This window comes from Montipora capricornis, chromosome 3 (assembly GCF_036669925.1).
Source record: "Montipora capricornis isolate CH-2021 chromosome 3, ASM3666992v2, whole genome shotgun sequence".
NCBI lineage: Eukaryota > Metazoa > Cnidaria > Anthozoa > Scleractinia > Acroporidae > Montipora > Montipora capricornis.
In genome coordinates, this window is record NC_090885.1 from 42,188,704 (window position 1) to 42,203,703 (window position 15,000).

The following is a 15,000-nucleotide window of genomic DNA, read 5'->3' on the forward strand; positions in this document are numbered from 1 at the left end:
TCAAAAGTAACCGTTGAAATTTAAAACAGCTATTTATATATAACAAAGCGGATGAGGGGACTGGAACCTAGATTAAACAAATACTTAACAGTAAAATATATAATAATAATAATAATAATAATAATAATAATAATAATAAAAGAAAAGATTAATAAAGCATCAGCTTTTTACTTCCGACGTTGACGTTGATCAAAATGAACAAGTTCAATATGTTTATCACCGCTGTTTATGTCTTATTTTTGTTCGTTGCTAGTTTTCTGTTACCCCTAGAGGCTTTCAGGCATAAAAGTGGCCCCCTCAGAGGAGCAAACGAGACTTTTGCCCGGATCCATGACACCGTCGTACTGTAGGTCTCACCCTTCTTTATGGCCAAAAAATAAATAAATAAATAATAAAAATAATAATAATAATAATAATAATAAATGAACTTTATTTACTGCAGAGATTAATGAGCTGCGTTCAATTGACGTCAAGCGCTTCATCAAGAGATTTCACTTCATATCTCTTCTTAATCTTATTTTTTTTAACAGTTAGATTATTCTATTACTTATCTGCCTTTCAAGTTTTCACCATGCAATCAGCTCCTCTTGCTTCATGTTTGACTTGGAAAATTTATAATTTATGAGACTTTTTCAATGCTCTCACATCCCATATTATTGGTGCCGCGACATAATTTTCAGATCGGCACAGTTTGAATTAGACTACTTTCGTTTTTCCGCATGTTCTCTTCAAGATACCACAGCAGTGATTTTTTTAAGTTCTTTGACGCATTTTACAATACCTGAGGAAAGTCTTAACTTTCAAGTACAAAGTAGGAATACGTTTTTTCTTCAAACGTTGGTCATGTAGCACTTATTTTCCGACTAAATTTCCATCACTAGGGCCAACGCTCAGATGGATTACCTAAACAGAAATGCATGCACTTTAAAGTAGACACTTTTAGATGATGCTACCCAAACTTTCCAGGCTGTTTTACACTGAAACAACGACTGCTGACTCTTGGTTTATTACAACTAACTTATGATAGGAAATTAGAGATCTTGTTAATTATTCATTTATAAATACGACCAATAAAGCTGAAAGAATCTTTTTACTTAAAAAGAGCGTTTTAGGACAGCAGTTTTCTACAATTTAGCAAATGAATACATTACTCGACATAAAATGTAGAAGTGACAGACCTCTCAACCTCAAAACATCGAAAATCTGGAGACTGCTGCAAAAAATTTGGAGATTTCAGTAAAAATCTGGAGATTGATCGACCGGCAGACAAAACTAAGTAAACACAGGTTCTAACTAAGAGAAAGTGTTTTTTTTTTCTGCTTATAATTTAGCTTAATTTACTTAAAAACATTTGTGGACCTTAACAACACAGAAATAAACAACTTTATTTTCACAGCTGAAGTCCAGCCAGTGTGTGAGCACTGAGCTGAACTCATTGCTCAGCATTATATGCAGTAGTTGCCTTTTTGTTCATCAGGTTCATCAGCAATTTCCGCCATTTTGAAAAACTGATCAACTGAATGCGAGAGACTGGTTATGATGACCTAATTTGGAACACGTGTTCTATATATGGTTATGGACGACAGTCTGTCATGGACTATGTTTCCAGCGAAAAGACGGATGAAGAACTGAACAGCTTGGTTTGTTAAGTTTAACTATGAATTTGCACAGAATTGACGCAAGAAACTCACCTGAACAAGCCAAAAATGAAATTATACAAAACAAATTATTCTGTCAGTAAGCGCCTCTATTTATCGTGAGCTTTGTCTGTCTCGTCGTGAGACCGTGAGATTGAACTGAAAACCGTGAGCCTCACGACAAAATCGTGAGACTTGAGAGGTCTGAAGTGATCCTCGCATTTAACTCAGAAGACAATTTACAATGCACCGGAATCGCAGAGGTCATGGGTTTACATCCTGTTGAGGCCGCCCGAATTTTTCAGTTGTCTAGAAGCGACAATTACTTAAATCGTCCAGTAAAGTGCGAGAATCACTTCTACATTTCGTCTATAACCCGCAGTTCATTCACTTTCATTCACTTTCATTCATTAATCGACATCATGGTCGACTTCCACCAAAGCCAAAATGTTCTTCAACATGAATACCTAAAGACAAAAGACAGTTCATCCGCCGGACCTTAATTCTCCTTTGCAGTGATTGGCTTAGTGCTGTTATCTAAGCAATTATGTGATGCTTTCTAGAGATATAACGTGGAATATCTCACTTTAAGGCCCGTAAAGCCATTTGCAAAACGACAGTTGTTATCGGCCTGATGGCCGGTGAACATAAGATTTGAGTCAAAACAGTTCAAGTAGGAGAATAGGACACTAAACCAGTGCAACGGGAAGTGTGTTAAATGCAGTCCATGATTATTTCATCGAGTTATCAATCAGAGTCAAGAGTTAAGAGATGAGAGCATGCCGACACCGACCTACAAGCACTCACGGCCATGTGAAATATTTCACCAATCATAAGTTGAAAGTTTCAAAACGCTGATTACAGAAATCGATAAGCACGAGTGCTATGATGGTATCAGGTATCTTTGAGTGTGCAAGAGGTTCTTTGAAAATGCATGCCCTTGGAAGTTAAAAGCCCTCTCGAATTTGCCGCCTGGAGAGCCACTTCAACAACGGTTTACTCTTTAATTATTACAATATATCTGATCCAGTTAGCACGTTTCATAAAGAGACTTTAACGGGACACGAAACATTTTAATAAACACAATAACTTCAGCTTTTTCATGTAGTTCACGTTCATCTCGACCAACACCAAGGACATTGAGAATAACTAAATGAGTCAATCAAGTTTGCACAAGAATTGTTCAGTTTTTCTACATTTATCAGAAATTGTGCTCAGACAAATATCAATCTGATTGCTGCTTTCAAGTTATCGAGACATTATCCTTCCTCAAGATAAGCATCAGAAAGTTCCCTGTGGCCTTACTGCGGTAACCCATATCGCAGAAACATTATGCTGCTGCCATGGTAGCCTGCAGTACTGAGTTAAGGATAGGAGTGAAGCCATAGCTTACTCAGTCTAACTGGGGATACAGTAGCTATTGTGAGAGCACTCGCTTGCCATTAATGCGGCCGGGGTTTAATTCCCAAACTTACTTGATTTCAGTTGGTTCTCTACTCTGCTCCACGAGGTTTTTCTCCGGGTACTCCGGTTTCCCCTATCATTATCATCATGATCAAGTGCCATCTATTAGAAGAAGGTCAGCTATCATGGATCGCCAGCTGTTCCCATCTTCCGCTCTTCTTACACATCCATTATATTCCCCCCTCTGCCGTACTGACTTAAGGACGGTGCCTAATCATTCAAACTGAGGTATTTCTGCCCCGGTTTATGATTATGCAGGAAACGTAGATCTTAACAAGTGTTATGGAAGTCCAAAAAGAAAATCGGGGGTAACCACGCATTTTTCAAGGATAATTCATAAATAATATTTGTAAAAAGCTTTAAAATACAAAGCAATGTATTGCATTCTTTCTCAAATGCAAGCTTAATTATCTCTGAAAAATGCATGGTTACCCCCATTTTTCTTTTTGGATACCAAGAGTACTTACTAAGATCTACTTACTCTGCATAGCTTTAAACCGTGCAAAAATGCCCCTGTATTAGTAAGCATCACCGATAGGAAACCCGAGTATCTAAAGATGCGCAGAACGTATGCGCAATAACAATAGTAGGCACCGTTCTTAAAAACCAACATTGAATTTCATATTTCAAGTTGACTTGATTTCATTTCTGTGCAGTGTTCCCTACTAGTACCCTAGTGCTAAATACGATTGACACTTATATAAAGTTCATTAGTTTTATTGCTGTCTCCAGCTAATTCATTGGGAAACAAAAAATTGAACTGGACGACGCTTCAAGGGGCACCTTATCGACACTGAGGCAGTGTTTACCCGAACGCGGTTTCATTTGTAACCGCATCATTTTCGATGCGGTTACACCTTCCGTTTACACGACACCGATCGAGACTGTCGCCGAAACCCTGTCGATTTGACACCGCTTCCAAAAGTGGAGCGTTTTCAAAACGATACGGTTTCATCTGTCGTGTAAACAGCGAAACCGCATCGATTTGAATACGGTTACTATTTTGGCGCGCAATTTGCATTGTTCAATTCAAAATAGTGAATCTAGCACGTAGTGCTAGAAAAACCACGTTCGTGTAAACGCTGCCTGAGGTTTTCCGTCGAAATTGGGCTAAGCGTATTCCACGGTGTTTATAATGTACTCAAACGTATTACCTGACCATCCACAGAGAATATTTACAGATTCAGGCCGTGTTAATTTTTTTGAAACAACATTGAGTCAAAATTTGAAAAAAGTTGGCAAAGTTATAAAAACTTTAACCTGTTCTCCCTCCTCAAATGTATGCGACAAATAGCTAATTGGCATTGTTCTCCTGTCCTTCTTGTTAAAGACGTTTTCATGTAATCTTCAGAATAACCGTTTTTAGACTCTCATTAACTCACGTTTGCATTTCAGCTGCGCGGCTTAATCGAAACCCCAGATATTTCCCGCCTTTTAAAAAAAATCGACCAAATCAATGTCTTTGAAAAATCTGATATGGGTAATTAAACACTAAAAGATCTCCGAATACAACACCTGCCGTCAGCACACGCCCCACTTTTAAATGGCTGGCTTCGAGTCAAATGCTGCTTTTTGCTAAATTAGCCTATATTCTGTTTTAGTAATCACTATAGGTCTGTTCATTTATTAGATGCCGAAAAAAATTGAACCCATACTTTGTTCGTTCTGAAACTCTTTCGCGCCGACAGGGCCTCTAGCTATAGAAAATAGTCAAGAGTGATTTTGCAATTTCGTTTCGTCGGCCAAAAATGCTCCAAAAATGCTACTGAAGTGGCGATTTGATAAAACAACAATGCCAATTAACCATAACACGTGGAGGTTTTTTACGTCCAATATAAATTCCTGGCGCAAGGAAATTATGAGTAGCCTGTTTAGAAGGTGTGCTGAGTGTTGAAATGACAGAGCGGAGAGATCAAAAAGCAGCCGTCACATGTGCGATATGGTGGACGCTAAATGCTTTAGTACTTTACCTGTCTCTTACTTCATTGAGACCCCAAAATAGTGAATTTGAACAAGCCGGGAAACATTCCAATTATAATGAGAATATACGCGAACTTCAAAACACTTGCGTGCTTGATTAATGGCGAGAACCTCCGGGGAATATTGTCGAGAGTTTTCAAGAACCAACGAGAATCAGATATGTCTCATCGTACCGTGTCATCTGCTCCAAAGCAAAATTACATTTCCGAGGCTCTTACATGACGGAACCCCAAGGGTACAGAACAGAAAGTCGTTTCACTCTAATATTTATTCTTAAGGTGGGAAAAAAATAGAGGAATGCTGCCAAGCTTCATGTGTTTTTTCCTAATAAAAGAGTCCTTCAAATTCAATTCTTAAAACAATTGCTCTTCGCACGGATTAACAGTCATGCATGTCGAAACCTCAGATCAAGGAATTATTCTCACTGCCGGAATCACAAATACTAAGGAAGCCACCACGCGGTGAATTTGAAAGATTAGATATTCTTTGCAGTCCTAGGTTTGTGAACTGAACGTGGACAAGGTAAAAACTAGTTCTCTTAGTAAAAGCAAATCAAGTTGAGTTCCATGATTGAAAATCAAACGGATTTCCATCTGTTAAACCGTTTGTTCTTTGGCTATTGCACTGATGATCTTCAATTTTTGATTGCCGATCTCTCCGTTACTGGTTTCCCTTGTTTCGTGATTGTTTGCCGTAATCCGCAAAGAGGATATAAAATATTTGCGACCTCTTTGCGTTATTCGATTTCAGAACATGACACTACGCTTGGGCTCCCTTTTATAAATTTTTGGCAGTCGTCTACTTTCAAGTCTCAATGCCGGTAAGCGTAGGCATTTAGTTGACCCGGGTTGGCAAATTTCTACAACCTCAGCTAGAGCTTAACATAGGACAATAGTGTTTGACTGTAAACAGGAAACGTGATCGAAGCCTCAATGGAACAAGATGAACAGTAAACTGAATATGCTGAAGGTTGGTTTCGCGGCCGACTAGCAAAGAAAGTCCCGTGGTGACTACTGACTTGTGGTGATTCTTTGAGAAAGTTGGTGCTAAAGGCTATGAAATGGCTTTCTCACAATGTAAATATACAAAACATGAAATGCTTAACGTAATCCGGACAGTCGTACAGCAAGTGCGTAAAATGAATCGACAGGTTACGTAAGTGATAAATAGACAGCTCCTCTGAGGACTGACTGATCTGTGTTGACTCAACTTTAACACAGCTAGCTTTTTGAAGAAAAATTATTTCTTCGCTGATTACGTCAGCTGGGGCCCTGTTACGCCTTTATTGACTCATGTCGGGTAATTTTTTCTCCCCACTCGTGGGAAAAATCTTACGTGAGCTCTTCGGAGATCGGAAAAAGTGTGTGACTGGCAGACTGAAGTATGAGAAAGCTTGACCTTTCGTGCTCGGGGGACAAACTTAATGTTATCCTTGGAAAATTGCCCAAGAGAAGATAAAAATTCTTTCGAAAAACAATTAGGTACCTAAGTAATAACTTCAGGAATTTGAACACGTGGTGTTTTTGCCTCGAAACAGGTGTACAGTTGCGCATGAGTTAAAATGGCCAAACGAATGCAAAAGCAAACATTTTTATCATATCCGATGCGCACCTTTAATCAAATCTATTGAGCCCACGTGTGGAAATGAACTCTGATGTTTCGGCTTGAGGTAATTATGCTGCCATTACCGGTGCGCATTCACGCGAATGTTGTTGACGTCGCTTTGAACTAATTATTAGAGCTTTCCAAGGGGTGAAGATAAATGGGCTGCATTTTTTAGTGCGTGGGTTGGCAAACAAGTCGCATCACAGCCATTTACAAAATGAACCAATTCAATGAAGGGGATTTGTAGGATTCACAATGTTGACTTTCTTAAAAATGTCTTTCTTGCTTCAAAAGGCTCTAATTCCGTTTACACAGTAAATTTAAACGTAGTGTTTTCATAAAGGCATAGTTCAAGAATGCTGGTAAGGTGCGCTTTGAGAAGAAACAACCAACCGCAATTGACTTTTGGCGTGCAGTTTTCATTGAAAAAGACGCTAAAAGCACAAACAATTAAATCTGCAATTCTAGTTTCTTTATTACAATATTTACACACTTCAGATGGGTGGGCACACACACACACAGTTTGGTGACAATCTCTCAAATTTCTCAGTCAAAAATGGATTTCCTGCAAGTCCGTTGGTGTACTAGGCGTACTTCCGTTTTCGACTTTAGAAGACGGATTTTCCGTGACATTAAATTGAAGTACCTCTTCCATAAGAACTTGGCATGATTGGAGGTATTCCTATGTGAAGAAAAGAACCGGAAAAACAGCTTTAGCTTAAAATCCGTGCTTGTTTGCACAAGAAATGTTTTCGAGAGCAAAAGTATGCTTTGTTTTCAGTAGAAACATTTCGCCTGGGAATGCGACAAGTCAATGAAAACAAACGAGAACTGAACTTAAATGGGAAATGAATGAGGAAATATGGGAAAAGCATCAAGATTTTATTAAAGGGCAGACATTTGCAACTGATTGATACAAAAAAACTTTTTTCATTTCTCTGAAGTACTGCAATAATTTATTTGAAAGTCCCTTTGCGCTTAATCATGGCGTCAAAAAAATCTGTGCCACCGTCTCGCAAACGTGCGTGTGCCTTTCTGAAACAGTCTGAAAATTGCGGTGTGTGGTTTTAATGTTTGAAAAAAGTGTGCGGTTTCCCTTTCTTACCGGCTCCACGTTAGTTAATTCGTGAAGAAAAGACACAAGCTTTGTTTTTGTCCATATATGTTCTAGATGTTCTGTTGGAAGTCCAGTGAAAGCAGCGCATACCGAAGCAGCCGCAATTGTGGATGGCGAATACATCAAGAACTTCTCCTCTATAAAGAAAGGGAAAATAATATAAAATATAAATATTTAAAAAGCCTTATACCTACCTCTGCAAGCATAAAATGGTTCCAAACTCCAAGTTTTCTTTAAGTAAAAGACTTTGTTGGTAAAATAGTGGACAATAAGGATGTGCGAAATTTTGGTGGATGAAAGCAATTATCATATGGAATGGGATTAATTCGTTATCTTTGTGCCATGAATAAAGACAGAGATTCCCTTACCAGTGCAGCACAAAGCGATGAAAGTTGCTGCATGCTTTCGGATCACGTTAACATTCGGAAGAGATAGCCGGCAAAAGATCTGCTGTAGGAAATCATACGGAGTCACGGCGGACAAGTCCCACTTGAGCTTTCCCAAAACTAAAATTTCCCAGTCCTGCAAAATATCGTTTAAAAATAAAACTTGAGCATTGAGATGATACAGTTCGAATTTATTCGAGCAGTCTGATACGAGGGTGCAAAAATAAACTTCGTAGTGACAAATGCTTAAAAATCACTTTAAAATGATAGCGGAAAATTATCCCTGACCGCAGGAGAATGAATGGACTTCGTAATAAAGCTGCACCAATACTCACCAGCAATTCTTGACAAGTAATGGAGTTATCTGTGTAAATGCACAGTTTTTCAGCTGATAGTGGTGACGTTTCTTTGAGCTTACTGGCAATAAACATGCACACTGCCCCAAGCAATTGTAACTGGCATTTTCTGGTTGGTACAGCTGACAAAAATCGGTCTAAATAGTTCACAGCTAATGGAAAAACATCCTCTTCACACATTTGCTCCTCACAAACCTACAACATAAGACCGAAGAGTCTTCATGTTTGCAGTCAAGAGCTTTCCCTACATGGCGATAAAATACACGATAGAGATAAGAGCTTGGTGTATTTATTTACCTCAAGCATCCAAGTTGTTACCAATCGCCTCATGTGCGGTTCAATCTCTTTCTGCACAATCTTGAAGTAGCTACAACTTGGTATATATTTGTCTTCACAAGTAAGCAAATTCCGCAATACGCGATCGTCTCGAAGCAAAACCGGATCTTGGTAGGCATATCTAACCCTTGGTCCCTCGCAGCACAGGAGTTCCATTTTAGCCGTCCGACAGCGGAAGTAAGAAAGCTTGCGAGATTGTTTTATAATCTTGAGTGTATAGCACCGGGATCGCGCATTTGAGCCAGATTGGAGTCACAGGCTTCGAGTACAGCAGCAATCGCTTCTGTTAGAAGGGATGCTGCTGTATCTAGCTAACGAGTGTGACTGGCAATGACTGCCTCCCGGCGCAAACAACTCAGACTAATATCAACTTGCGCCGAAGCACAAGGTAAAAGGAGCTAAGATTAGTGTTTCTGTGAAATTTATAAATGACAGTCAGTCACTTATCTTAATGCTCACGTTGCTGGGTAGATTTTGAGATTTCGCTAGGCAACCTGCATTATGATAGCTTCCTGCCTTTCAAAAACTAACCAATCACAGACGAGCGGCATTTGACTGAAGGTCTATCTTTGACCGCAAAACTCTTCACTCAGCCGGAAATGCTTATGGCGTTACCACTACCATACGTGTAAATCGAGATTTTCATCAAGATATCTATCAAAAGAACATATCTGTTGCAGAGAATTGCTTTTTGCGTTGGACAGATGTTTAGGTGCCTTGAGGTGCCCCAAAATAGGTTCTTTGCTCCAGAGGAATAACGATAAGGCGGAGTTCATTTTGACGTCGCATTGGATTCCAAGAATGCCAGCACATAAAATCAACAACCCATGACTACAAAAATGAGAGCTGATCAAGTTTCAATGAACTGCAGGTACTAAGGAGTATTCTTTGTCCCGAGATTACCTTCTTGCAACCATTTTCGGCATCTTTACTTAGCAGTGCGTTGTGTCTTAAATTTGAGAGTCTGTTACGCAAGATTTACGAGACGTTTGGAGGGGTTGAATTTGTTTTAAATGTTACGGGTGATTGCCAATTCACCGTCCATCTTCCCCCAATCCACTTCTCCCAACACAAGCATAAATGAAAACAATTTATTAATCCAAGCACATCCCTAGGTTACGAAAAAATGCAAGTGTTTGGAGAGACGGAAAACTTAAAGTTTCTACTTATGGTGCAGCTAAGCAATAAACAAAAAACCTGTTTTGAAGAATATTTGATTGACAGTCACAAGTCCAAAATCCTTAATTTCCATTCTCTTTTTCTCACTTTGCACATAAAATCTTTTCATTTCGTTCTCTTACGAGATATTTGACTTAAAATTTCGGCATCTAGCAGGTTAAGAAGAGGTTTCTTGATTGTGCATGGCTTTTTTGTTTGAAACTGCAAATTGGTATTTATTTTTCGGTCGCTGAGGGTCAGGTAACAATACCGTATCCGATACAACAATCTAGCAAAACACAATGTGAATGATTGATCAACTCTTTACATTATAGTGTGAGTCCAAAATACCTTCAGATATTGTTTCTACATCTGGTAATACCATACGTCCTGTTCACATGAGAAAAAAGGATTTTAATTTCACGTTTCTTTGGTGGGTTAAATAACTCAGAGTTACTAACTGTGAATAAATGAAAATTTACACTGAGATTTTAATTTGGTATAATTTGCATTGCTGATTAATTGAAGTTTACGCCCAAAGATTTTCTCTAGAAGAATTATTTAACAAAATACAAGTTTTTACGCTCCTAAAAGCTTGATGACCTGTTAAAACAGCCTTCAGACATTGCGCAGTAGTTCAAGTTATTGAACCACAAACAGCGTGGTCTTTGCTACGAGGATGATTCAAAGTGCTCTTGTAAAAAAAACCCTCTAGTTGTTTCTCTTTACACGTCACCTCAGTGTTAAATAATCTAGTTGCAAAGCAGCAGTCAACTTCAATGCTTTTACTACCGGACTGATAATTGACGGAGGAGGCAACATCTTCAAGTTCATCTTGTTTTTTTCGAAAGGCTTCTGCGCTGCTTACTCTTGTTTCCACAACAGGAAAATGGTCGTAAACAAATGTTGTTTTCATGTTGAAATGAATTCCCTTTTTCTCACGGATTGCTCTCATTTTCGTGTGATAAAAGAATCAACTGACCTTTCACCTCACTACAGCTGGAACACATTACTGACATTAATTTTGATTCTTACTGCGTGTGGTTCTTGGTGTGTTAGCTTTATATTGTTAAGATGTACCTTTTAACTCGAGATATTTTACAAGAGGCAGAGATGGCGTGTGCAGGTGCGAATATTTATACACAGCAGCTGTATCAAAGCAGTGATAGAGAGTGAATGACAGTCTTAAATGATCGAGTATCGTGCATGGATCAAAGCCATTAATTAGGTTGGGTGGGGCAATTCTTGTCGCCCTGCTCTTGTGTTGGGAATGTCAAAAATAGCCCGTATTGCATAAAATAGATTATTGTAACGAAAGCATATACAAAGAATGCGGAGTGCTTTGGCTTGAGACACGGAAAGTAAGAGAGGATTCCTTAAAATTACCAGAGCAGGGAATGACTCATTAATTAAAGAGTAACATACAAGATTGTTAATGAAAGGGAAAATGGAGTTTGGTTTTTCTGCTCACATCATTTGCCCGTCCGCGATGCGGTTTGTGTGATTTTAGTGAAACACGGATATCAACAAATCATTTAGACCCGGACAAATCTGGTTTATACAATTTCGCGTCATGATAACTTTTTTAACTGTCTGATTTGTTTACTGGTGCGAGGCAGGACCCTTTCAGATTTCGAACTAATTCCGCTTGTACTTGATCCTCGCGGGAAACTGACAAAAGTGTTTTCGTCTTTTCCCTCGAGTAACTCAAATTTAGGCATCAAAATAAACCGGTACCCGCCGATAGATGTTTCCGAGCAACCCACCGGTCCCGTCAAAACAGTCTTACAAAACAACATTTCTTGAGTTTTCTGGTCTTGAGTGTGGCCGGACCTTGAATGATATCGTTTTTCTCGAAAGGAAGTCGCCATCGTGTCAACAGTAAATCTAATCAAAGTGTCAATCGAATCTTCATATTTCATTTTATTGATGTTGATTTATATTCTTACAGCGGGCTTAGAATTTTTGGCACACAATTGCCCTCGCGAGTCCTTTACTTCCTTTGCTTTGAGAATGCATGTTAACCCACCGGCAATTCTGTTTGACGTGGGCGTGTTTGTGCCATTTCTGACTCTATGCTGAACCCAATGGAGAAACTCTCAAATAGCTGATATGGCACTCGGATAAAAGACATCTGCGTTTAAAATTGTGCCTGTTATAGAATGTTCCAGCGTAAAGTCATTGAAATTCCGCGTTCCGAAGCCCTTGAAACCTAGCCACACTCACTTACGACATGGTTTTATAAGGGCAAGATCTAACGGTTGCAAACAAAGTTATCAGCTTCTGGGAATAAAACTGAACACATTCTCTCAGTCTGACACCTCGTGACCGTAGCTACACCTTGTCACCTTGAGAGGGAAATGAAAAACACCCCTGTGATGTGTGAATGATAACTGTACGATCTTAAGATTCAGTCATGAGTTAGATAACACGTTCTAGCGTGGCTCATGCATGACCTGGCGGCGTCTGTTCTTTCTGGAAATTAGCCGCTGGACAATAAACTGCCTTTACTGTACAGTTCCCCAGACACAGCAGGGCTATATCGATGTTGTCACATTCCTCTTATTCTCAAATTTCCAAGGATTTCATTCTTTTTGGGTTCCTTTGATATGATAAAGTCTTGGTAAGAACAAATCAGCCTAAATCGCTGAAAATCCTAAAATCTATTGAAGAATTAATGTGATCGGATTTGGCGTAACTGAGCTGTTTCTACACAGATCTGCGCTAAAAAAAACCCTATACAAATTGTATTATTTTCCCCAAAATAAGATTTTTTCCAAGGCCTTGGCCTTTGGTTGACTGAATATTTTCAAATATTATGATATAGTGGATTTATTTGATCACTTGAGCTTCTAAAGCGGGGCGGCTCATCTGTCTACACTTTATAGCTTTTAGATTAGCATGCAGTTACCGTGGGTGCCAAGGCAATTTTTCCAAGGTTTGGCAAAACACATAGCTATTCGAAGCCAGCCCTCGAGGCCTCCCGTTGACTTTTATTGAACTGTGTAGCGTCAGTAGCGTTTGCTCGAACCTTGGAAATAAAATTCCTCTGATACCAGGGGTAGCATGCAGCACGTCATGTGGTGGACTTTTAAGCTCGTAGTCTCGTCACAGTCTTACTGTTATATAATCTCACTTAAAGCGGTAATATTAAAACGAGATTGCTCTTTTCTGCTAATTGCGATAGAGCGCCATCATATCACCAAATCCAAAATAAAAACATGTTGAGATTATTTTCAAAGAAGCCGAAACGATTAAAAGCATTGTAGTTACTTTTATAACGAACGAACAGTCAAACCATTTGAATACTATTCAGTTTCTTGCGTAATTTTGTAATTATTTCACTTAGTTGTTATTGGATTATGTGGACTGTAATGTACTTTTTGAACCGATTAAATGCAGCCTATAAATACTGCTGGATGTTTTGTAATATTTTCGTACTGTCGTTGTTTTCGTGAAGTCAAAGGAAGAAGCTTCGGCATTCAAGGGTCGTCGTACATATGCCTGATAGGTGGCCGCAGTTTCGGTCTTTAATAGCCAGCAAGTCCTTCAGGATTCCAAGTAAAAAGGAATAATTAAAAAGAAAAGGGGAAAATGGACTGCTGAATGCAGCGATGAAAGAACAAGAATCTGATCTACCTTTTTAATTTAAAGGGGCTAGGTCACGCTATTTTAGGCATTTTCAGCACTGATCGAATGGTCATAGAATTAACTAAAATATCAAAATAACCGTTCAAAACTATAGAAGAACTCTAACAAATCACAGGGAAGCCAAGAATTGACATGGATGGACAAACCTGGAGAGGATTGAAATGGATTGAATTTGGGTAAATTTGAAAAACGTTGGCCCACCTTTTTTCAAATTTATATCAGTCTATATCAAAATGTCATTTACAAAGCTTGAAAATCATTCTGAGTTGTTATGTCGCCGTGATTTTGCAAATGAAAGACTCTTGCTCTGCCAATTTGACGTTTAGAGCTCATAATTAACAAAATTAAACAAAATTACCTAAAATAGCGTGACCTAGCCCCTTTAAACAAAAAAAAATATTGCGCCAAAGGGAGCCGGAAATCCACTCACAAAATAACCTTTTAACGGTGTTTTGTAACCTTTTCGTTTAATTTACCTGTAATTATCCGTGATGAAACTCAGTGGAAGAAGTACATTTAAGTTCCTTGTGCGAGGAGTATATATACTCAAGACATTCAAGTACGTAGTGACAACCTTCCATTGAAGAAGATACAAGCACAGTGAATGCGGCGAGGGTAAGAAACTAATGTTGTAATAAGGATCAATGATGGGTGGACACTATAAAAACGAGATGTACCGCTTCCAAGCTGTTTGTTTTTTCCTCCGGAAAAAGACTCCTCAGACAAAATTAAATTCAGTTGTTAGCTTGCTCTTTAGAAAGCTGCGACTTTGTTAGTTATTCTACTTTACTCTTGGGGTGCCGTCTTAATTGAAGATTGGTTCACTGAGCTCAATTATGCATCATTTTGAAATTGCGTTTAAGTGATGTTAGAACCCGACGCAGTGAGGTTGATATTGGAAAACATGAGATGAGATTTCAGATTAAAACAGCTTTCCGCACCTTGGACACCCGTAACGTTTGGATGTAACAAATTTTCACACGACTCACGGGCTAGAATAGTCCTTAATTTGTCCTTACCGTGGGTTACAAAAAGCACATGGGGAAAACATTTGTTTCCGAATTTTCATGACTTTGACGTCAAAAAATCGCAGCCCGTGAAATTATAAGTGACCAAATAATTTGTATATACTGATACAAATGAATAGCAGTGTCCAAGCCTTGAAAATTGGATGTATTCTTATTCCACCCTACTATGTCCAAGAACTTTGGTGAATGGTCAAGAAATTCTAGAAGAATGCTATTTGCACGGCATTAAAACTGGAAATTCTCATTGGAAGCGGGCCACGTCCCTAGGCCTTGGGTGCCTAC

General features: G+C 38.8%; 2 protein-coding genes and 2 long non-coding RNA genes across 6 annotated transcripts in view; 2 read left to right on the forward strand and 2 right to left on the reverse strand.

Moving 5' to 3' along the window:
• LOC138041385 (uncharacterized) overlaps positions 1-5,196 on the reverse strand; it is a 16,875-nt gene extending 11,679 nt beyond the window's left edge. The window contains exons 1-2 of one of the 2 annotated variants that reach the window (XR_011130806.1): positions 5,072-5,196; positions 3,113-3,203 (exon numbers count right to left, since the gene is read on the reverse strand). This is a non-coding gene — a long non-coding RNA (uncharacterized lncRNA). Of the gene's footprint in view, positions 1-3,112; positions 3,204-4,361; positions 4,496-5,071 lie in introns of those variants that run through there. The other variant, XR_011130807.1, reaches the window with a different exon arrangement.
• A 266-nt stretch (positions 5,197-5,462) lies between these two features.
• Positions 5,463-7,839, forward strand: LOC138043190 (uncharacterized). Its single transcript, XR_011131197.1, has 2 exons — positions 5,463-5,603; positions 5,832-7,839. It is a non-coding gene; the product is annotated as an uncharacterized lncRNA (long non-coding RNA).
• Positions 7,137-9,041, reverse strand: LOC138043187 (G1/S-specific cyclin-D2-like). The gene is made up of 5 exons (XM_068889334.1): positions 8,843-9,041; positions 8,525-8,740; positions 8,172-8,325; positions 7,792-7,940; positions 7,137-7,368 (listed from the first exon to the last, which is right to left on the reverse strand). Exons 1-5 carry the CDS (start codon positions 9,035-9,037, stop codon positions 7,237-7,239), a joined length of 846 nt encoding a protein of 281 aa, XP_068745435.1. The 5' UTR covers positions 9,038-9,041; the 3' UTR covers positions 7,137-7,236.
• Positions 9,042-9,620: 579 nt separating this feature from the next.
• The window catches only part of LOC138043188 (ADP-ribose glycohydrolase OARD1-like), a 21,353-nt gene continuing 15,973 nt past the window's right edge, over positions 9,621-15,000 (forward strand). The window contains exon 1 of one of the 2 annotated variants that reach the window (XM_068889340.1): positions 9,621-9,752. The gene's annotated coding sequence lies outside the window, so the exon portion shown is untranslated. Of the gene's footprint in view, positions 9,753-14,092; positions 14,306-15,000 lie in introns of those variants that run through there. The other variant, XM_068889339.1, reaches the window with a different exon arrangement.

What these genes read in the sequence shown, in the direction of transcription:
- LOC138043187 (XM_068889334.1), bottom strand. Translation starts at nt 9,037, where the DNA reads ATGGAACTCCTGTGCTGCGAGGGACCAAGGGTTAGATATGCCTACCAA. An exon ending in TAACAACTTGGATGCTTGAG is followed by an intron (nt 8,741 to 8,842) that starts GTAAATAAATAC and finishes CTTATGTTGTAG; the next exon opens with GTTTGTGAGGAGCAAATGTG. An exon ending in TTACTTGTCAAGAATTGCTG is followed by an intron (nt 8,326 to 8,524) that starts GTGAGTATTGGT and finishes GATATTTTGCAG; the next exon opens with GACTGGGAAATTTTAGTTTT.